The 23,596-nt window shown below is 43.0% G+C and overlaps 1 protein-coding gene and 1 long non-coding RNA gene across 22 annotated transcripts in view; one reads left to right on the top strand and one right to left on the bottom strand.

The window, feature by feature from the left end:
* LOC126924207 (uncharacterized) overlaps nt 1-23,596 on the bottom strand; it is a 67,855-nt gene that overhangs the window by 8,020 nt on the left and 36,239 nt on the right. The gene's annotated exons all lie outside the window — the stretch shown is intronic.
* LOC126924161 (uncharacterized) overlaps nt 1-23,596 on the top strand; it is a 74,655-nt gene that overhangs the window by 21,439 nt on the left and 29,620 nt on the right. For 17 of the 20 annotated variants that reach the window (XM_050738346.1, XM_050738345.1, XM_050738344.1 and 14 more), the window contains exons 1-2: nt 13,293-13,362; nt 16,272-18,142. In XM_050738346.1, the coding sequence (XP_050594303.1) occupies nt 13,308-13,362; nt 16,272-18,142 (1,926 nt within the window). In that variant the 5' untranslated portion in view covers nt 13,293-13,307. Of the gene's footprint in view, nt 1-13,292; nt 13,363-16,271; nt 18,143-23,596 lie in introns of those variants that run through there. The other 3 variants (XM_050738326.1, XM_050738333.1, XM_050738331.1) reach the window with 3 other exon arrangements.

Below are 23,596 nucleotides of genomic sequence, written 5' to 3'. Positions count from 1 at the left end.
TTCATCGTTTTACTGTTACAATCAGCGTCGTCGATCGCAATTGATTCACAAAGAACGCTGCCGCATTTCGATCGAGTCGCGTTCCACGTTGCCTCGTGGAAAACAATCTTCCATTTCTTTCTTGTCTCGTGTATCGTTTCATTTCACGTCGAAACATCGTAAAAGAGTACACTACGCATAAGCAAAATACGTTAACCTCGTACACTGCATACGTCTTTAGATTTAGAAGCTAAAATGCCAAACGTCGCGCGTGCTATCCACCGGATGTGAAATAATTTCGTTGCGATGAAGTCGATGCTCTAGAAATCTTTAGAAACTGATTAAAAGAAGAAAATTCTCTGAACGAGTATTCACGATATATGAATTAAACGACTCTTGTTCTCTAAAAATATCTTTCTGTGTCGTTCACGTGTCGAAATATGGGATTACGCTGGTTTTGCATCACTTGATACAACCTCGGTCGTCGTTCGACGACTTTATTATTAGCCGATCTCCAATTAGCTCTAACTTGAAAGCTCTTCTAATTTTAAAACGTCATTGACTTCACATGGATATATCGATTCATCGAATCAACAATTCTTGTACTTTGCACCTGCGAAATTGAAATTTCCTACAGATCGAAATCGAATGGAAAAGACGGAAAAAGACGCGGAACAGAGGCAAGGAAATTAGCAACAACTTTCGATATTCGTATTAGAACAAATCGATTTACACCGCATGACCAGTTCGTAATTCACGTTGCCGACTTTTTGCTACGCTTCGTTTTCTCCTCGACGTGCGTGTTACAGTTCTGCTCGTTCGCGTTGTACGATCGTTTTATTTTCTTTCGATGGATTCTGTAACCTTCGGCCCTCGTGTAACGTACCGCGAATGCAAAAGTTACGTCAAATGATGCGATTGTCGTAAGGAGAGGAATGTAGGCGAGAGAAGACCGCGAACCTGTTCCATCGAGACGAGCTCGGAGAATTTGCAGATTCATCGGAACGATAGACGGTGAGGACGGCGAGCGAAACGTTTCCGGTGTATCGTCCCACGCGCGCGCGATTCGTTTTTATGATTCTTAAATAACCGCGTGGGATCTTACGATGATACGAACGCATCAAATTTCTACCGTATACGAAGCTGATTCTATCCTCCCGAGTAATTGCAAGACGCATAAGGTGTTCGCGTATCCCGGTTATTTCTAACGCAGCAAACTTCTTACGTTCTTTGATTAATCCTGTCATATTATATTGTTATATCTGTGTTTGCATAATCTTGTAATTCTGTCGTAACGTTATCGACACAACGTTCTTCTCGATTAACTTTAGACACGGACATTATCGCGCAACTAAATCGATATTGTTAGCATGACAAAATCGCTTCTGTTCGATCCTTTCGATGTGAACGAGTCATCAAGAATCGACACCACGAACAACGTGCCTGAAGAGTTACAATTTCTTACAATGACTCCGAGTTTGGAAGTAACGAAACTCGAAGATCCTGACATATCGGGTTGCCTTACACCGATGTTCTCTCTCCTTCGTCAGCCGAATTGCACAACGCTCGCGACTCGTCCTCGCAAATCTAATTTTACACCAAGCTACGATTTCCACGCGTTACAAGCCTAATGAGAGACGGCGGAGCAAACAGGGAAATTCCAGGGCAGTGTTTACGTCGTTGATAAATCACCGTCTCGACGAACGAGTCGCGCGATCATTAACCCGCTCCGATATTAATAATCCTTTCTGCCATGTCCTGTAACTCGGCCACTCGCCGAAGGAAAATGCAAGGTTGATGATCTTTGCGCGGAAAATCCTCCGTATCCGCTTTTAGCGTTCTTCCTAGATGCTTTACGATTAACCGGGACTTGTTTCATCGCCATCTTCAAAGTACACGGACATCGCGTGCAATATTTCCATATTATCTTGCTTTTTCTTCCAGTCGTATGAATATTTTATCGAATATTTTATAATAATTAATTTGCCGATTAAACGGCACCTATAACGATCAAACGAATTTATTCTACAAGCTTAAGGTAATAGGGACATTTGCATATTTTAGATCGGATATTCTCCCATCTGAGAACTTGAATTTTGCGGAACAGCTTGGTGAGACGCGAAATGTTTTAGTTTTATGGCACTTTTCGAGTAATACAAATTGCTCGTGCGTGACAGTTATCGAGTATCGCGTCGTATCTCTTTTAGATTATTATATTTGCGCAAAAAAAAAAACGGCTTCTCTACAAAGTCCTGCATTGATTTCGTTCGATCGTATCGCGGTTTCGATCGACGAGATTCGCCAGACAAACAAGTTGTCAAGTCGCGCGAAACGAAGGACGATGAAGAGGCCGAAAGACAAGTGGGTGAACGCCGCGAAGTTTTTCGCCTCGATACTGAATCGAACTGTTGTATACAGAAGGCATCTGCGAGAACGTCGAGTAGTACTCGGCATCCGGCTGGTTCTGGCCATCGAGAAATCGAGGACAGGCGGCTATTTATATTTATATGGGCAGCTATTTAGCCGAACGCTGAAATCGGCCGGCTGGCAAGAGTTGGCAGCCGCGGGAAAATTCTCAGCGTCGCCTCGCTTTCCATACAAAGCTTTCGTCGAGCTCTTTTTGCATCGATTTCGCGCGCGTATCAACCGTCCGCCTTCGCGGCCCTTTTTTCACGAGAACCGCTAATGCCACTTCCCTTCGTCGTCTCGCTGAAACGCTGGAGAATTTTAAGTGCGAGTAAACGCAGGTATCCTGTTTCGGAATTGAATAGAATTCGTGAGATTTCACGCAGAATCGCTTAACGGTTTAGACGTTTCCATAGAAATTGAAGAGTAAACGAAGCTTGGAAGAATGAAGAATTCTATGGAATTCCATGTAGGGTACACTGCTTTTCATATGTATTAGGACATCTGTCAATTTCATAGTTTGAAACGTTGGAAGAATAGTGTACGTCGAAAATGATTAACCAAGTCGTGATTCGATACTTATTCGGACATTTAGTGAAATTTCGAAATCGTTTAGTTTATTATTTCTTGCTTGAGAAAAATACGTGCATCTAAATACGATATTTGTTTTATAATATTAAAGCTAAATTACTATTATCACAACTATTAAAGTTGCTAGAAATTTATTTAATTATTTAATTTTAGAATTTTAGAATTTTGGAATGGTGCTCGAACATTCTAATCGCTGTATGTAAAATTATTTGAAAAAATTGCAGCTACATAGTAAATTATAATAATTAATTTGCCGATTAAACGGCACCTATAACGAACAAACGAATTTATTTTACAAAGTAATAAAGACATTTGCATATTTTAGATCGGATATTCTTCCATCTGAGAACTTGAACTTTACGGAACAGCTTGGTGTGACGCGAAATGTTTTAGTTTCAAGTGCACTTATCGTGAAACACTTTACGGCGGATTCTTAAGTGCAACGTTAGTCCGAATATCTCGCTTCATTAAATCCCCTAGCGGTGTAACGATCGCGTTTTGCTTGGATGGACGTAGTTACGATCGTGCGCGCATTCTTCGCCAGTGTTCCGGGGAAATGAGTTCCGGTCTGGCGTTTCCCAGTCCTCTGAGTTCCGGCGGTTTAATCGATTCGACTTCTTCAGCCCACGAAGAAAGTAATTTGCTCGATTTAGAGAAACAAACGCAGCGCTGATTTGCATAATCGTGCGACTTTGAGCCAAACCAACCGCAATCCTCGAAAAATTCCAGGAGTTTCGATGAAGTTTAATAAAACACTGAACATTCTGAGAAAATAAAATTGATCGGATCCCATTGAGCAGACTAATAGAAAATTATAGAAAAATTTGCGGCGTTTTGAGTTGAAATGTTGTAAAAAGACACAAACTGACACAAAGTGCGAGGTTAAAACATTTTGTGACAATGTACAGCCCCTGTTCGTAAATTAATTTTATGCTAATTGGGATACGCGATCCAGTTTGTTAGAGATACGATTAATTGGTTAGAATTATTTTTTTATACAAAATAAGAATTCGGAATACGAAGGATAAATTGGAGAAATGGCGTAAATTAAAAACAATAATATTTATAATACCATCTTCTTTCTCTACTTTCCAATATATGAAGTTGATGGATGTTGCTTCTGAACAGCTGATTTGTTACGAAGTTTTGTCAAACGACGGAAAATACCAAGTTTGATGGAAGAATGAACAAGAAAGGACTGACAAGACAACGTGTTGCAGCCAGTAGGAGGATAATCGAGCGTCACGCACAAATGCAACGCAACGCTGACTTTCTCGTCGACCATGTGAACTGCAGCTGCAGAACGGAACACGTGGTCACCCGTTGTGTTCTCTCTCCATGCGGATCTCGTCGATGAAAATAAATATTCCTTCTAGTCCTGGCGCAGGCTGGCCACCAAACAGAAAGTACGTTGCAACATCTGATAACGCAGCGCAAAGAACCGATCTTTCCTGCGTAAATTGCCATTTTGCACAACGACTTTAAAAGCAACGGGCCGACAAAGGTTGCGGCAAACGTGCCAGGCGAAATTACGCGATCCAACAAAACGGTCGACAATACTTTCACGCCTTCCAACTACGAAATAACCGTGTTTCAAACGCCAATGACACCGTACTCTATATCGTAGAAACCTGTACAAGATCGTATAGCAAGGTTAAACGTATATCGTGTTCATTGAATTCTATTTCGCTTATTTTACGTTCACTACGAAAGCGTGTTTGTTTGGCTAAGCGAAATTTTCATTTCGCGATTTCTTTCATAAATTCGAAATAATCGCAGGTGAAATTCAAAATTTCATCGGTCATAGACCTACAGCCTTGAATATACAGTTTCGTACGGATTGCCTATATTGTAGAGAGATCGGAATCACCGTTTTGCAAGGCGAAGTTTTCATCGAGTGGAACGAGTTCGAGGGAGAGCAGTTGTCGGAGTCGTAAAAGGTGGATGAGAGCGTGTAAAAAGAGACGAAGGAATCCGAGGATCGCGTGTTCCCGGGGTTCTCGGTCGAAGCCGGAGAAGCAGGTTAATTTTCCCGGGGCTTCCGGTGACCTTGGCTACCGGTGCACTTACGAAGAAAGAAACCGAGAGGCAAACTCTCTCATTCATTGTGTTGCAGGGTAGCGAAGAGGATAATCGGGGGAGCGAGCACTCGGTCATCCTCATCGTTCTCGCCGGAATGCCGCAAATACCGATTCCCCGCAGGTCGTTCACCCGCCCTCCGCGGCTCCACTCTCTCCTCGTCTCTGTTTGCTCGCCTCAGCCTCGTAGAAAACCGAGAACTCGTTCTATAATCGTGTTCCTTTCCAAAAATTCACCCCACGTCTTTGGATAAATTACCAGGTTCTTTTTGCAAAATGTGACTGATGCGTTTAACCGTTTGATTTATCTTCTTCGCGGATATATAAATTTGTGTATAATCCTTTTAATCCACGCCACGGGTACCACGCGATATTATAAAATAAAACCAGAAGTTGATTCGACGATACTTTATAAAGGAATAGAAATAATAATCTACGTGATTATTCCATTGATTATAATTTTCTTCGTCATCAATCGTGCGATGAGGATTTTCAGGTGAAGTTTTGAAAAGAACCGGTAGATCATGGTGATCCTTGTGTTTTGCAGGGTTATGAGAAAATAACGAGAGTAGGGAAGGAAGGCGTGGAAAGCGAAATCGAGTCTATCGACCTGTGTTAATTGCGGTTACCTGGTTCCCTTGCGGTTCCCGGTGAATCTCGGTTTCGAAACGGGGATCGGAGGTATCTCATTGTGAAACGGAATTAACGTCGATACCGCGATCGAAAAAGCTTGTTTTTAATTGTAATCGCAGCATTAGCGGCAGATATTTGCACGTTTATTGGCTTGCTGGCTGTAGGTTATGGTAGTTGGAGGAGAACCCACGAGGAAGCCACTCTCTGCAGGGCTGGGTCGTCGAAAAATACGAGAGTCCATTAAATGCAAATAAAGCAATTCCAGCAAGCGGTGGCCCACGAAATTTACGTATCAAAAGAGGAAGAACAGGTCGATTCGGTAGTTTGGAGAGAAAGAGAGACAGGCCGGTTCGAGATTAGCCACCTTTTTCAGAGGCGAGAAATATCTGAAAGTTTCTCAATTATCTGTGTAAATCTCCACCCACGATAGCAACGATCAGACCTTTTTCGATACTGACGGATATATAATCTCCTCGCTCGATGCTTAGTGGATTACAACGAGACAGTGGTTCGATATTCTATATACGCATCGAATTTCGTTAAATTTACCGTACATAATACACATTTACAATGTAAAGTAGAATTTACCAAACGTTATTTTTGTGGTATCCATGGAACTCACGTTTCACCCGTAATATTGTACACAAAACAGGCTACAGGAAATTCTATACGCTTACATATTAACTTTACTATTATTTTACTAATTTCAGTATACACAACGTAATTTTCCGGTATAATATCGAATTAATTGAACGTTATTTTTAATGTAAATTCGAATTGTGGTATTAATTTTTAATCGATTTAGCCTATGACAAATTCTGGTCTAAATTTGAATGCTGGAACGGTAGCTTTTCAGCGAAAGAAATCGATAGTTCCACGACCTGGAAATAACAGTCGGCATTCCAGCGCCTAATTCTGGACAAAAATCGTAAAATCCTTTCGCTCTCGTCAACATCCCCCTCGAGAAAACAAAGAAGCTGGATGAAATCGATGGATGCGAAAGCAGAGTCTCGCGGGAGTTTCTCCGCTTCGTTCTCGTTAAGAACAGTTTGCTGACCTGACGCTGGCATATGGAGGAATCGGGGAAGGCGTACACGCTGACGTCTGCTGTCTGCCAAGGCAATTGTCGAACGACAAGGCCCCGTCTGCTTTCTTGGTAGCTCGCGCGACAGTTCGCGATCATTGTTGCGCGATTATTAATCACGATAACGAACAGCGTGGCCGTAGGATAAATTTGTCACGCTTCTGCGAAACAACGTTCCGTCTTCATTAAGCCTCCCCCGTCTCTTCCTACTGCTCTCTCGACCGTAACTTGCCAACAAACAATGTACAGTACTTGGCTGCTGTAGCTTTGAGAAGACGGGAAAATGGAAATTTTGGCTAACAAGTCGAAAATCCAAATTAAGCATAGAAAATAAATTAAAAATATACAAAACGATCATAAAACCAATCTGGACCACTATGGGGGACAGCAGAAATGAGCCATATAAACAAAATAGAGATAATACAAGCTAAAATTCCTAGAACGATAGCAAACGCCCCATGGTACGTTAGAAACGAGGACATACGGAGGCGTCTGGGAATACCAACAGTCAAGGAAGAAATTAACAGATATGCAGAAAAATACAAAGTAAGAATAGCAACACGCTCAAACCGGCTGGCTGCGGAAACGGTTAACACCTAAAACATGGAAAGAAGACTGAAAAGGAAATACCCAACAGACCTCACAAAGGATATATTTTTTTTTTTATTATTATTATTTGTTAGAATATTTACAATCAATTCTCGTTGAGAATACAAAGGATATAACCTGACAAACGCGAGGATGGTACCCCGCTGGGGGTAGTCATCCATATGATAATCAAATAGTTAAAAAATTCTTCCAAATGTCAAAATTGGACAAATTGAGAATGTAAAGAATTAAATAAAAAAAAATTAAAAAAAAGAAAAACTTGGCTGCTGTAACTTTGAGAAGACGGGAAAATGGAAATTTTGGATGGTTGAAAATTTGTCAAAATCGCTTCACTCGAATTAATAATATGAGCAGCAAGCGGCCAATTTACATGCAATGGTTAGAGAAAGTATCGGTGCATCGTTGTACTTATTATAATTAATTATAATTAATACTACTTACAATACCAATTATAGTTGGTATAGTTGGTCAACACGCTATGAATGGCACGCTAGTTTTACAAGGTTTGGCCGTGGCACAACGATGAAATTTTTATTATACGATATATATAACGTTGAAATATTACACAAGAGATATATTACGGTGCATAATCATCATTAATGAATTTATCTCAATGAGGTCACCGGTAAACCCCATGGCGCTGTACTGCAATTTCGCTCGATTCATTTATTTTTTGCAATGATCAATTATCCCATATTGTTTCTTCGTGTTGCTAAATAATTGTTCTATGTTGTTATGTCCCGGGACCTACCATAAATCATAATCCATCCCTTGGTTGTACTTATTCGGACAATAATCCTAAAGAACCGTCACAAGATCTAGCATTTTTTACTTTACTGTCAAGGCCCTTAATTGCCATCAAACATTTTTCAAGTCGAAACTTTCCTTAGCATTATTGTTCGTTAAGATAAAACACGGGAAAAGCGGATTTTTCCCATGTTCGACAGCCACTGGTAGGGACGCATATAATAGATCTATATTTCATGTATAAATAAACCTGTTTTTATATGTTTTATACCGAATTAATTTCGTCACACCATTTTAGTAACGATGGTAATAATAAAAAATTTATAACTATTGACATTTGTTCAAATTATGTATTTCTACTAATCTTGGTCATCGGTGACCCCCACGGCGCCACGGCCAAGTCGAGTGCCGGTAATCCCCATGGCATTCAACGTGTTAATTAGGTTTAAACACATTACATTGTGTATCATTTACTAATGTTTCGAAGGATCGCAGAAGTTTGATGTTACGTAAGTGAAGTGTGTAGCGCTTGATAAAAGAAATGCTTCGTTGGAAAGTAATGGTAGAAGAAATTACGAAAACTTTGCCCCTTTAGAAACGTTTAACCGAATTGCCTGAAAATTCCTGACACAAGGAACAAGCGTTTTTCGTTAAATTGTATAGCACTGAAATAATTTCCGCCCATTCTTGCGACCCTTCTTCTCATTTTCCACACAATGAACAGACGACCATCGTAGGAACGTCTCGAATGCAAACGTTACGGGTTTCGAATGACTTTTACCCGAGGGAAACAGATGGAAAGAGTCACTTTCCTGCGGCTTACAAGGATGACAAATGGTGCCTTTGAAACCACGCTCTTTGGCACATTTCCATCGGTTCGATGTTTTCTACCGCGCATTTCCTTCGCTTCCCACGTTCTTTCTCATTTTCACTCGATACCATGTCATCGATAAAATATCACCAGCGAACATATTCAAGATTTGTCTAACAACTATCGAATGAAAGATACGCGCGTTTCGATAACAAGTGTCATTTTCTCGTCGCCGATTCATCGCTAGAACTTTGTTCGCGTTGCAAAGGAACAAATTAATTATTTGAAGGGGCGAGACGAAGCGCATCCTGCGCCCAGATTTATATAAAACCAATGGAAAGCTCGCACAGCAGCAGTGGGACTAACGAAAACCGCTTGGCGTTGAGTCAAGTATTTGGAGAATGAAGAAACGCTTAGGGTCGTGGTAAAAATGGCGCAGGAATGTAAACGGCCATATTTTCCATGCACGCGCTCGAATAAACATCACTCGACGACAGGTGTAAATAACTATGAAATCATTCGTTTTATTATTCACAGATTCCACGTTTCATCTTGATATTATTAACGCATCGCTGGTGAAATACTATTGCACCATCATTGCAACGTTACATTTCTAATTTCTCTGTTACCTCCGCGCATTTCTATTGATCTTAAGTCAAAATTGTAAGCGATCAATACAGTTGTTCGTTGCTCATTATATTATCTTATATACTCGAGCTTTTGCAAAAGGGGAAAAGAGGAAGACTGTACCTCGTTAGTTATCGATCCTCACAATGAAGAATTAATTTTAGCCACACGCGGAACAAGTGTGCAGCGGAGTTCCACTTTAATCGATTATCGCGGTGTAAATAAAACGTCAGCCATGACTTCCATATTTTAGTAGATGCAAGTCAAGTTGATCGACTTTTCGTAAATCTGAAATTTTGTTCAATTTCCCTATCCAAGTATGCGATTGATATTTCATTCTTAAAAGACGCGATATAAATAATAGTAAATCGGAACGTAAATTTAATAAATATAAATAATAATTCCAACATCGTCACCGCTCCATTTTCCAATTTCTTAATCAATGTGGCTCTGTCTGAATGATTCGTACCGTGACAAATCGATTTTAACGATCGTGTGTGGAAGAAGAGTTGGAAGAAAGATTCGTTGAAAGAGCATAGGAAAGAGTGGGGGCCATCAGTGACAGAAAGCCAGGCGTGACCTCTGGTTCGCGCGAGCGTAAAACGAAGAAACACCTCTCTGGCTGGCCAGAAGAAAAGAATAAGACAGGAGCAAAGCGTAACTACTAGGAGAATAGACGAGAGGAGGAAGCACCCGTGAGTAACACCGGTTAAGTATACGAGGCTGTGAGCGCGCTTGTAAAAGTACGACGCCGCGTTTAATTTCGGCTTTCCTCGCGCCGAAAATATTCGCGCCACTTTCCGCGCCGGCATAGCTTCGCAGCTAACAGGGATTCCTACGGGGACTGGTGTCAGTTACCTAATTATAGTTGCATAGAAATCTGTAAGGGGACACCGCGACAGATCGGGCCGCGCCTTCAGCAACTCGGGTTGCAGTGAAAACGTGCAACAGACGCCCGCGCGCACGCACGCACGCGGAAGATTCTTTGCGTGCACGCTTGCGTGCGTGCGCCGCCGCAACTTCCGGATAAACCTCGAGACTCCCGTTCCCAGTATTTTCCTTTATTTTCCGACCAATTCTTTTCTCCTTTTTTCTGTCGCAAATGAAAAATCTGTTTCGCTAACCTTAGCTTTTCGACGACGAGGAACGCCAATCGTTCTTTTCCAAATAATCGCATATACGAAGCACAGATGTTTGATAAATTACGTTCGATGTCTTTCATGGAAGATCGATTTTAAAATTTCATACGCTTGTTAACGATTCTATCTCAGTGATATCACTTCGTTCGATTTTCAAGTATTATACAATGTACGTCGGTAGGATTCGTCCCTGTCGTACATTGAAAAAGTATTACGAACTGCAGCGGAGGCATTCGATCAGGCTCTATCGAACCTCTTTACACTTACCAGCCACTTACGTTGTTTAGAATCTAATCTTTCCCAAGAATGCACGAATCCAACCATTTCAATCCTATCTCTAAAAGATTCGACGTTGATTAATGCCTGGCATTAACCAACTAGGTCTACTATTCCTGAAAGCAACCGTACAGAGAGATTTCAATTGGCTATATTCCCGAACACTATAAGCCATCATTTAGGGTCAATAGAGCGGTCATGGCGCAACAATTTCGCCAGTGTATATCCGTCGAGGACTTATGAGCGCCTCGCTGTCTCGTCCGGAATTGCAACGATTCGATTCGAATTTGGTGTAATACCCGGGAAGAGATTTACGTGGTCCTCGACCCGAACTATCGTACGATTCTATTTCGACCGATAGTTTCAGAAATACAGAAGAAGGGATTGTGGACAAGAGGCGTGGACGCGAATCGAGGAAGTAAAGTTTCCATTATCGATTACGTCTTTGCCGGTCTCGAGCGCGGTCCATGTGCGGTTATAAACCTATGGAACGACGCACGGTTATTCGACGACACCGATAATCGATCCCTTTCACTTGTCACATCGATTCGCGTTACATAAATTCGACGATTAACACGCATTAATCGGACCTCGTTTGCCGATCTTTCTTCGAATAATATTTTATTTATCTTTTACCGTAATTACGATAGTTGCTTGACAGCGTTCACGCGTTTATTAAAAATTGAACTCTGCCGCGTCTTTGGTTTCACTCTCGACCGAATTGTATTCTTTTGTCGTCAGAAAATTTCTTGATGGATAATCGATACAGCGATCGTTTCGTAAAAAAAACAGATACTTTGTAAAATAGAAATTATTACGCAAAAGGGATAAACACGAATTGGGTGAAAATGATATCACGGTGGAAAATCGATAAACGCACAGGATACGCAAATTGACGCAATTATCGAGGCTATTGCAACAGTGCAAGTGGGTGCACGAGCGAAAGACAAAAGCACACCCTCGCGTACGTTCACTCACCGTTGGCTTCAGCACGTACTACGCGTACGGAATGATTGTGCAAATACTACATGATACTGCAATTTACGGGTGAACCTTGCGCTTTCGTTTGGACGGGCTCCGGTACTCTCGCCGTCTCGCGAATCATCGTCGTAAAGTCGTGGTTTAATTACGAGACGCTGGAAACCTCTTCCCTTTCTGAATTCAAGAAATCGTGACTAAGGAACGAAGGAGAACAGCCCTTGCTGCGTGAACGTTGCCATCAATTTTCTTCGGATTTTATTCTCTGGGAAACCTTTCGTAAATCGCTTCTCACACAAAGAGAAAATAATTTACTCGCATCAAGCGAGTCGAGTCTATACGAAGCAAAACGAATAGTATCAAAATACAGAGAGAGTTTTAGAATATTTGTTTGTTCGTTTATTTCTCCTTCGGTTTGCTACAGACTAACGATCATAAAATTATTCGCTTCTGGTATTATTCATTGCTTAATAGTATTTAAAGTTTACTTTAATTTATTGAAATTCGTAGATTAGAGGTTCGATGATGTAGAATTTATGAAACATAGATAGACGCGATGGTTTCATCGCGAGCGAGTCTGGTTTATCATGGTGCACGGCGGACGAGGTTGAGAAGGAATCGACGAAGGTGGAACGGCACGGGAACGTCGCGTGAATCGAAACGAAAAGTGGCGCTGTCGCTTTCGTTCGCGACCGCTTTTGGGCAGAGGATTTCCCGGCTGCGGCGGCGAGTCTCGTGGCGTGCGAGCGTCGTTGAATCGCGGTAGTGTGTCATTCTAAAAATAGAGGATAGGTTGAAACGAGAGAGTTAGCCACGATCCGGGAGAAAGAGAGAAGGGATCTCCTATAGTCCCGGTCGTGAACCCGAAGAACGACCTCGGAGAAACGCCGGCCAACGAGAGGGACGAGAGAGAAAAGAAGAGACTGGATCGAGCGAAAGAGATCGAGAAAGCGGGAGAAAAAGATCGACGAACGGATAGAAAGGGTAGGGAAGAAAGAGAATACGAGCGAACCTAGAAGGAGAAAACGAAAACGGAGAGGAAGAGGAGGAGGAGGAGGAGGAGGAGTAGAGGGAGAAAGATCGAATTAAAGAGACAGCGCGCGAAAGATTTGAGAAGCACGACGACCACGGACTTGAAAACGTTCTGCGCGCTTTTAAATATCACGTTGTGCCGTGGAGCATGGAAAAACTGGTGAACGCGCATGCGCGCTACAGGGACGCCGAAGCACGGGCGCATGCGCGCTTCGAACCACTTTCTAATTTTACTGCGGCGCGACTTAGTTTATGTTAGAGTCAACCCGACCGTTCTCTTTCTCTGTTTATAAATCGTGCTCTGTTCGGACCACGATATGCTGGAATTTGTCAAGCAATTTTTGACGGTAGTTTGCTTGGATTGTTTTCTCGGTAGGGATAAAGATAAAATTAATCCGTTAATCGGTGAACATAAATCTCTCGAATACAATTTTCTTTAAATATTCCCCATCTTCTTACGCGACGTTACACCTTTCTTAAAAGTACATATATTGTACCATAGAGTAGAAATTGCGCGAATTTGTACGGATTTGTCGAAGAAGAAGCAGGTTCGCACGTACGAATAAGTCGATCGTATAACAAGAGTCCACTTAATTCTGTCCGCTATTTACGAATTTCGTTTAGCGAATCGCACTGAAACATTTGCTTATAAATACAGACCCGTGTGCGGCATCGATAAAATCGTGCAATGATACACGCAACGTTACGATATATCGACGTGGACGAGACAGTTAGGAATTCCTTAACGACCACTTTAAATCAATATACATATAGTTCCGCGTCGTTTCGCTGCGTGATTCGCTAAAAACATCCACGCGACGCAGCCACCAACCGGAATAATAATTGTGGCTATTAAAAAGACGTTTAGAAGCTGTTTCATTATACCTTGTCCGATCATCACACTCGACTAATTCGTAGTTGATATAATTTACCGTATCTACACTAGCGTCTTATTCTTTCTAATTCCAACCACAAGCCTGACCCACGGCAACTTTAACGAGCCAAAGAACATCGATTAACGCTCGTTTCGGTGGCCATAAATTTTTGCGCGAAATGCTCCCGGAATAAACTACACGTGACGAATTTAGAAACGTGTGCAACAAGAAGACGTGACGCAAACAGAGTCTTTCAGAGCCTTTAAAGGTGCGTTCTCACCGGTGAACAATCTGTTGCCAGTTTGTCATGTGTTTGCATACTGTTCAAGGATATGTTCGTGGAACGTGATTCTTTGAAGCGTCTAAAGTTCTTGCGAGTATGGTCTAGTAGATACAAAGTCATTAAAGTGTTAATAACTTTGACGTGTGCCAATACGTGTATCAACGATCTAACGTCGTCTCAAGATGAATTTAAAATTCGAGAACGTAACTTACCATCCTAGGAAATACCTCGCTATACAGTGCTTGTACGTATCGTTTAGCGATATTTAACAAAGGACTGAAACAGTCCTATTATATTTTGAGTTGTAACAAATTCTTTACTTTCAGCGATCTAATTCTACTGGTGTCTAGCGCGTCATTTACTTTTAGGATCAATTTTTGCGAAAATCTCAAAATCGAAGCTTGAAACGCAGCAAACAGAAACCTCTAGCAAACTGGCGCAGCCGGTACGATATTTGTTGTTTCACGATGGCTCGCAAAAATCTTTCAATTTGCGAAACAACACGATTCCAGGAAGCAGCCAGCGTGGTATCCTTGAGCAGTTTCAGATTTCATTTTCGAAATACGTTCGGTCGCTATGGCATAAATACGCGAACGCACGGAATAGCTAATAATAGGAGGATTCAACTTGGCAGCCAACAACGCGGCAGCGCTGCAACCGCTTCCTGAGTTCCATACGGCCGCATCTTCCGTTAATTTCGATGCACGCGCACCGAGAGGACACCACGGAAATTAAAGCCAAGGGGAGGAGTGGTCTCTCTGGTTAGCATCCCTGCGGTCATACGGAGTGGCGCGAATTACGCGGCGTCTCTCCCAGAAGGACAGCGGATCTCGTTGTTCACCGAATTCGGAGCAATCTAAGAATAGAGCGTGCCTTCTCTTCTCTGCTACGACCTACCATCTCCGGTTTGCCCCCGCATATTTTCGTAATCGTCAGATCGCGAATGTTTATACCAAGGGGAACACATCCAAATCCACGGATATATTAATAACCTTCACTGGCTTTTAAAGGACGATCCAACGCGCAAGAAATCATACACAGTGCCGGAAGAGATTACTTCAGAACGATTACACGAATGATAAACAAAAACACAGCCTTTGAGAAAAGGTGTACAAATCAATTCGGTCTTTCGTATTTACGATATTTCGAGTAACTGTTTCGAGAAAGAAAATTTGTCTTATTACTTTTCCGCGGCATTGTACGTATGACGCATTTTTTTAGCGATATACACGGCGTGTCTGCTTTTGCATCCGAAATGAAAACTATCGTCGTGTAATCCAACTCTGTCGTGGAATTAAACGAATCTCTCTTCCTAGTCGTCCCTGGAATAAGACCAGGAAAATCGTTGATCCAGAAATACCCAGTGACCTTCTTCCGAATGGCTCGCAAAGGAGGCACGAAACTGCGCAACGTCGATCGGTTATCCAGTTGTACAGACTGGAGATAATTCGACGGGAAAGAGCGCGCGAATTACCAAACAGAACATTAATCTGTTATTTGCGTCGCGTAAATCAATGGCGAGTCACGATGCGAGGGCGCGGAGTTTCTCTCAAATTCTCGTCGTTAATTTCCTGACCGAGGTCGAACTCGTTGTCCCGTCGCGAAGTCGACGAACAACGAACGCGTTTCTTCGGCCGTTCACTTTATGGGGCTACTAAAGCAAGCTTTGCCTTCGCATAACCATAAAACCACTGCTGCCGGTTGCTTCGACCGGCACATTCAGCGTTCACAGGTCACTCGCGATTTCCTTCGCGATCTCCCCTTTATTTCGTTCTCTATTTCCTCCGCGTACAGTAGCTACGGAAAATATTTGTACGTATCTTTTTCTTCCATTGATTCTACGTGCGATCCTCATAGTCGCACGACAGTACCAGTGAACGATACGAAATTTAATATACGCGGAGCTAATTAATTAATTAATTAAATATTATGGGAAACGTAACGATGCGCTTAATAATTTTTCTAGTCGTCATAAAACATTGCATGCATATTCGACATGTGATATTTCATAAAGATCAGAAATGACGTGTATCTTTGCTTATCTTCAAATTCGTAGCCAATTTTGTGGAATTACAAATTTCCGTAAACCTGCGCGGCATAATAATACAATTTTGTGATTACAGGTGTCCACGGTGCGACTGTCCGACGATCCAGGCGCACCATAATGGCGGAGGTGGCGACCAAGAAGTCGATCAATGTCGTAAGTAGCAAAAAGAGCGAGGTGTGTAGTGTTCAATCTAACAACGGTTTGATCCAGTTGGATAACTTAACCGCGAGTAACAAGCAACTAATCTCGTTGTGTGACAACAACGACGACGAGGACGACCTAATCCTGACTAACAACACGCGTAACGAGTTGGACACCGACGACAAGAGTCTTCAAGAATTAATCGAGAGCGAGCTAGCCTTGAGAATTTGCTCCAGCACCGAAGAGGAGGCCGGTATCGAATCGGACGAGCAACAAGAAACGATGAACGAACCAGAAGCGGTCAAGAGGATCGTCTTGGACATACATCAGGAGGAGGAAGTCCTCGACGTAAACGCGAAATTCATCGTGGCGGAAACGGAACATTCCGCGTTGGTGGATAAGTCGTACAGTTATCAAAATGGTCACATGTCACCGGAGACGAAAATCTCGAATTCTTCGTACGAGGAGAACGTGAAGCCAGAACCGATCATGGTAGGTTTCCGGGATGAGGAGGAGGAGCAGGAGGAGGAGGAACAGGCGTTCGATGAGCAGTCGGAAGTTGGCAGCACGATATTGGTCGAAGAAACAACAACGCGTGAGATCGATCAGCTGGCGCGTGACACGTCCAACGATGGCAAATTCCCGCAGAACGAGGACGACGAAGACCTGCGTCCAAATTATCCCGTCCTTCGACCCACAGAGGCCAGCGAGAGGCTATCGGAAGTGACGACTACGACCCGGGAATCATTCGAGTCATCTTACGAACACGAGCAAGACCAGGTAACCACAACCGTGTCTGCGAGTTACGTGGACAAGTACCAACAAGAGCAAGAGGTTCAGGGCATGATCTTCGAATCCATGGGAACAGATATCGTGAAAGACGCTGTAACGATGGAAGAGAACCATTCGCGGAAGAGAGATGCGATAGACACGTGGTCAGAGCAGACGGTCGATGCGGAGGATCGACAAACTGGTCAGTTTTCTGATAATTTCGATCAGTCCTTGTGTCAGGAGGACGTAGAGCCTCGTGCCACCGAAGAATTCGCCAAAGAAACCGTACTGGAAAGTAAGAAACTAGCTGATACTTTCGAGCTTATGGACACTGAGCGTGACAAGGAAAGGGAAAAGGTAAAAGAGTTCTCGGTGGACGAGGAGTCGAAGGTATCGGCGAACGATAAATCTTCCTCCTCGATGGAGGAGAAAATTCCCGAAGATGTCGAGGAACTATCCGTTCCAGGGAAGCCGATCGAGGAATCGGAAGAAGAGGCCCGAGGCACGCCGACGATGCAGTTCAGAAGCTTCGACGACGTAACATTGAGTCACTCGGAAAGCTCGGCAGATGCAGCTAGTACTCAGGAGTTCCTGGACACGGAACGTCGAGTGCTAAGCGAAGAAAATTGCGACCAATATCTTCCAGAAGATATTCAGGCTCGCGAGACCCTGTCGACTGATAAGATCGATCCTCCGATTGGGAATTTGCTGGAGGAGGAAGAGGAGGAGGAGGAGGGGCCAATTAAGGAGGAAGAAACGAAAGAGGAAGCAAACGATAACATGGACGAGCAAAACGCGATAACGGAATCGTCCAGCGAACTGTCCGTATCGGAGCCCACTTTCATCGAGAAAACAGAAGTGGTGATATCCGAAAGCAGCGTGAAGATAGTCTCCGAGACGCAGTGCCTCGAGATCGACAACGACGCGGAACCAGTGAACGAGGAACAACTTCGAAACCACGAGCTCGAGTCACCGGTTCGCGCACCTCTTGCAACCCCCGACGACGAGACCAGCGACGTTTCTAACGTGGGTGACGTAAGTGTTGCTTCGTTTGCGACTAATCAACCACACGGATCTTTGGTAAGACGTAAGAGCGAGCTACATTAAGGTAGGACGCGCTTGACAGTTTGAAACGTTGAGAGTTCTATCAACCCTTCTAACTTTTCTGACAAAACGCTTGATACTCGTTCGTACGAAGGATGTTGTTTAATTGACGATGAGATCGCAGAGATTCGTTCCATATAATTCCAGTGGCTACGCTATAAAGCTTAGAAAGATGTTTTTTTCAAATATTTTTCTCATCTTTGTAGCACACACTCTTTCGGTTCATATTGAAAAATCTATGCAATTTGATCGTCAACTAAATGGTGTCTTCTATATTATATTATATAATACATTAGAAGGAATGATTCCGTTGTTGTTATTTGACGTTGAGTGATGTGTGTCGTGTTTCACTGACCAAATAACGTGACCGATACGTTTACGCGAAGAATTTTAGTAAAAGTAAAAGTTGGATTAAATTTCGAGTAAAAGGTCAGCATGCAGCTTGAGAGTAATTGGTGTAGTCTTTTTTCGTCGGATAAATGACGCGGAATGTTGAGAGAGAACATTTTATTAGGTCGAATTTAAGGTAGAAAATCGGTAGACACAACTTGAGAGTAATTGACCGACTACGTTGTTTCCGGCAAAGCTATTTCGTGGCGAACCGATGCTACCAGCGCGTCGCTTTGCAAAGAGGCAGTGTTATTCGCGTTCCTGCCGAGTGTTGAGTAATTCTTGCAAACGAGCCATTCCGCTTTTCCTGCCGGTACACCGCGGCACTAATTACACCGTTGCTTCTGCTCCCACGCATATTTCGTGGCGGTGATAATTAATCTCGTTAACCAGGTAAGCTGACGTTCCGTTCGATTCACCATAAAACTCTTCGCTCTTAACTTCTTTATTCTTCTTTTTCTTTTTTGTTTTACTTTTTTCCTGAAAGCTAAAGGAAAAACAAATACAGAGGTGAAAAGGAAACGTTGAAGCGGCAAGGCGTTGTAGCGTAAACGTTGGCGCGTTTAATTAAATAACAAAGGCCTAATTGGCTCGTTGACACCGAGCAACGATGCGTAACCACTTTCATTCTCCGTTATTTCTCTTCATTGACACCGGCGAAGAATACGACACGCGAGCCTGCGCTCCTTTATTCCACGACGAGGTCCAGTGAGAGTATGGACGAATGTAGTTCACGGCTATGAACGGAATTACGACTAGCTGGTAACGCGAACCGAAACTCGACAAGCCGGCAATTAAATCGCGTTTGATATGCGGCATAAATCAGGTTCCTGATAAGTATCAAAACTCGCGGTCTACCTGGTAAAGACGAGCAGTCGCGCAACGAATTTGGTAACACGTAATCCTAGTTAAATAGAATAATTTCGCTGAATAATTATAACAATTCCATCTTGCTATCCGCTCGTCAACAGCTGGGTATCTTCGTGGGTACCGTTTACTATTTTCAAAAACAATCCCATTTCCAGTTGTGAGATTATCCTCTCCAAGTCGCGTAATTTTATTCGTATCTTGCGTTTGACTGGCTCGCAGATAGGTCAGAATCGACTTTTCAGATTTGATTTTTAGATCCTCGGACGAAAACTGTCAACAAACCTATAGTACTTTCGCTAGATCTGAAATATCAGGATATTTCCTGCTTGCAAACATAAATTTCGCTTTTACGATTCACTTTTACGAACAGCGAGATAAAAATTATCGGGGCTTTTACTTTCGAAAAAGCATCGACTGTACCAAAGAAGAAAGCGTACAGCCGTGTTTCGTCCAAACTCGTTGTATGTCCGAAATTAATTAGCAAGTGCAAGGCTCCGGAAATAACGTTGCGTGTTGGTGGAACGAGAAACAACGAGTTGAATGTACCTCGACGACACGAATAGAAGCGACAACGATAATTCACGGGCTTCACGTGAACAGATGAACGCGTACCGGAAGCAATCCGCTCGTTTATCAAGACGACGCTACGAAACCGAGTTATCAGACAGCCGGTTCAACGACTACCGCCCATGCCGTGTAACCTATTCCGCTAGGAACGAGCTCGACCGAGATCGAGGCCGTGACAAACTTTTAAATCGAATTCAGACAAATTCCAGTTCAAAGTTTCGACCGAGTTTTATAAAGCAGAGCTTTTTTCATTTTTTGCGTGAAAATTCCGTGACAGTGGCCACGAAATTTCGAAGCTCGTAATAAACTCTGAAATCGAATTTGGATGAAAATGTTCGGCAGTTGAATAGTTTTAAAGCTGAAATTTAGACATCTCAGTTTTTTTTTAACGTCGTTGAACTTTAAAACTTGGTGTACTTAAATTAGGACAACGAGCGTTTCGACGTTATTTTCGAAGGTAAATTCTCTGCGTAACTTTTTGGGATTTTCCAACGTCAAACTTTCGATAATTCGTCGTTGCGAGTATCCGAATTAAATTTAAACGAAAATTTTCGCGTAAAAGTTGCTACATCGAAATTTAAAAACCGCGACTCTCGTACGTTGAACTTTCAAGGTCGCAACTCAGACACCGAGCTACCAAGGTCGGCTCTTTTCCATACGCACAACTTCCATAATTTCCACACTCGATCGAGATCACGATTTACTTCCTATATGTCAGGCGACCAAAGTTTCCAGTTATCGCTATTCGAATACCGGTTTCCTCGATCACGTGTCACGAAACGACTCCCCCACACACACACAGACACACGCGTAGATACGCGTGAAACATAGCCGAGTGACGTTCAAAAAACCAAACGAGCGCGTTACATCGAAAGCACGATGAAGAGTAGATCGAGGTCGATCTTGGACGAAGAATCGCCGGCCAATCCTGAGACTCTGTTTACTGTTGGATCGGCTTGCTACCTTTCGTTCTGCTATTCTGAACACCGTCTGCTCCCCTCGTGTTTCACCTGGCCACCCATACGCGGCCAACCGTCTCCCCGTGTCCGGTGGAAACGGCCAATCGCGGAAATCCAACGTATCCCCACGGTTTCCTCCTCGCTGTCTACGCTTTGGAGAGCACCGAGTTTTCTGAACCTGGTCAGGTTCTTCCAAACGTTGCCAGACAGCTTTAGAGTCGTGGATCTAGCGGTCATTCAAACGTCTCGATCCTCGGTGCGAATCTCCACGAGGATGATCTTCGGTCAGGTAGGACTTGGCTCAACTCGCTACGAGGTCATCCAACGAAAATCACTAGCTATACTTTTCTACCTCTTCGTCTATTTCAATCTCTTTAACATCTTTTAAGCGTCCCTTTTATCTGTTCAAGTTTTTTTATACTACCTTTGCTTATCGCATAAATTCGATCTATCGTCTGATAGAACTTGCGATTCACGGACCAAGACGCGCGAAACTTGTACAGATAGTTACATATAGCTGTATAATAGAACATCTAATCGTATCTACTTTTTTGTCTCTTCGTCTTTTTCAACTTTTTCAATCTTCAACATTCTCTTCTTGTAAATTCAATCTCGATTTAAGCGCAACTCGAAGTCCTGCAATTTCCTCATCCTACAATTACGTGTTCTTTTTCTGACTCCCTTATCTGTTTGAATTTTGTTCTAGCAAAAAGTACGCTTGATCCTCGCACAAATCCAATCTGCCAATACTTAGCCGGACTTTTGTTACCGAAAGGAGAGATCTATCGTTGGTTTAATTGCATCCTCGAGTGATTTATCCTGCGGTTACTGTTTTATCAGGCGCGACCACGCTCTTCCTGAACGTTTCCCGTTTGCATAGAATTTTTCTGATCGGTATCGCGATGTCTGTCTGCCCGAGCTAGCGCTAAGGGAGCCCCGGCCCCAGGGCGCTCCACGAACACGTTCCCCTTCTCTTTGCATTCCCTTGCACTCTCTCCTTCCCTCTCGTCTGTTCCTTGTGGTTCTTCCGTCAGCTTTCGTCGACCTCGTTACCAAGGTAGACGCGCGTCGTCGTCCTCAGCGACTAGCCGGTCTTCGTCCAGGAAGAATCGTTCGATTTCTTCGAAATTTCCCAAAGTTTTCGACAAAAATTATCGAAATTGTTACCATTGGTGTTTGTGGTGATCTTTGACACTCGTTTAACGAACGTTTATCTTTTACTTTCTAAATCGAACGAATTTGAATTACTCGGTGGTCGCGAGAAAGTGAGGTAGATTAGGATCAGCGTGAAAGAAACTGGCGCGAAGGAAGCAACGATTTTCCACGGTACGTGCGAACGTTCTTTTCCTTCTGAAAATTACCTCGCATCTTCGCTACTCTTAACGAGAAAATAGCCGGTGTGTTGGTCGAATGATCGCGTGCTGGGACGATCGGAAGAGACCGAAGATCGAGAGATTCCAGCCAAAAATTGTGAAAGTGAATCGGAAGTCTCCGAATTAGAAAGTCTCGAGGTTTACGAAAGTCCGTCGCTGTTCCCGCTCACCGTGACCATCTTATTATTCATCGAATTTGCCGATCACGCGAGGCTCGCTTTTTTTCCATTTTTATTCTCGGCGTTCGATCCTCGAGAAAACGAGGAAGATATTAACCTGTAGCTGCAGGAAGATTTAAGCGTATCGTCGCGAATGCAACATTATACATTTCACTTTTTAAATCATCGTCGTACGTAATTCGATCGTTCAACGACTTGGCACATCTAATGTCTTCGTCGTGGCAAAATATTTCCCTGCTTAATAAAAATATTTTCGTACTTTACGTACACTTTCAAAATTAAACGTAGAGATAGTTCCGACGAGGAATTATTTCGCGCTGTATCGAATTTTAAAATTGCTTTCCCATAAACGACAAGAAATTCGATCATGTTTTTCACCCGTGATCTTTCTATTTATATTTCTATATATATATATATATGAATCATTATAACACTCATTAGTCATCATAACACTCGCGTGACGTTACCGCATCGTCACCAGTCATCATAGTGCTAATTAAGAGATATAGTCAGTGTCCGGGAAACGTTGGCGCGCGATTTTCCAAAGATCTTTGGCGGTTGCGTTCGGCGTGAACGCCGCGTAATCGTCGGCGGAATCGGGTTTGCGAGAGTTACGTGACCGTGTAATTACGTGTGTCGGGTCGGAGCGACGCTCGCAACAAAGCATCGCGTCGATCAGCGTCGTCTAATAAGAGGATCGCGATAAAGTTATCACCGGGGCAGCGGAGAACGCGCCACGATCGTCGTAACTAATTTCACGTCAGGATCTCTTCATTAAGCTCGCCGGGAGCAACCAGAGCAAAAGGAATCACCGAGGTTCGCCTTGCTACTTTCGCTGTTCGCGTAATTAACAATCGTGCGCGATTAAACGCTGCGTTGATCGAGATTGAGATTCGAAGGAGCGGTTTGCGTGGAACGGAGTATTATCGCGAGGAATTTGTATATGGCCAGTTCTTCGCAAGCCTGGATCGTTTTTAATTTACAAATCGAGATGCTACAGCCTCTTTAAGAATTATTTATGGGATGTTCGACGAGACAGAAGATGAA

Source organism: Bombus affinis, chromosome 14, assembly GCF_024516045.1.
Source record: "Bombus affinis isolate iyBomAffi1 chromosome 14, iyBomAffi1.2, whole genome shotgun sequence".
Classification (NCBI taxonomy): domain Eukaryota; kingdom Metazoa; phylum Arthropoda; class Insecta; order Hymenoptera; family Apidae; genus Bombus; species Bombus affinis.
This window is presented reverse-complemented; position numbering and strand designations above follow the sequence as displayed.